The 617-nt window shown below is 35.3% G+C and overlaps 1 protein-coding gene across 1 annotated transcript in view; it reads right to left on the minus strand.

Annotated features, from left to right (window-relative positions):
• The window catches only part of LACBIDRAFT_334835 (uncharacterized protein), a gene marked incomplete at both ends in the record, with an annotated part of 2,815 nt that extends 2,565 nt beyond the window's left edge, over positions 1-250 (minus strand). The window contains 2 exons of the mRNA XM_001889662.1: positions 5-9; positions 116-250. Coding sequence (XP_001889697.1) covers positions 5-9; positions 116-250 — 140 coding nt within the window. The remainder of the gene's footprint in view (positions 1-4; positions 10-115) is intronic.
• Positions 251-617: the final 367 nt, after the last annotated feature.

The raw sequence follows: 617 nt of genomic DNA on the forward strand, positions 1-617 counted from the left end.
ATACCAAGTCTGTGGATGAACAATTGAAAACTCAAGATGAGGCAGGGAATTGACTGTGACAAGTGCCAAAAATGGGATGTAACAAAGTGGGAAATTCTGAATGACTGCAACCTACCAAAAGCAATTCACAACTTGAGGAAGAGATATTTTGAACACTGGATCTCCCTGATATTGTTATGAGTTTCATAAAGTCTCTGGGCCAGAAAGTTTTATATTCTCCTCTAAAAGGTAAATTGAACTTGTTCTCCATTTTATGTATTTTTCACTCAATCTATTTGTTGGAATGAGGTAAAATGACTCCCTATCAATGTTTGCAGTGTGTATAATACAAAGGTAGGTAGAAATGTTAAAATGAACATTGCATGATGTCTGTAGAAGCTAATTCCCAGAGTTTTTCTGGAAGTAACCAAGTATTGACAACATTGGTCCTTCTTTTCTGCAAGAAAGAAAAATGCTACCATCCTTTTGAGTTGATCCATAAAGACTCAGGATGTCTTTTAAACAATGGCTGAAGTATAGAATGATAGAAAATAAATTTACACTGGGTATAACTTGAAAAGTCCTCAATAAAAGTACATTTTGCATAGCTTCACATGCCTAGTGATACTATCCCAGGG

Source organism: Laccaria bicolor, genomic scaffold (genome assembly GCF_000143565.1).
Source record: "Laccaria bicolor S238N-H82 LACBIscaffold_70 genomic scaffold, whole genome shotgun sequence".
NCBI classification, from domain to species: domain Eukaryota; kingdom Fungi; phylum Basidiomycota; class Agaricomycetes; order Agaricales; family Hydnangiaceae; genus Laccaria; species Laccaria bicolor.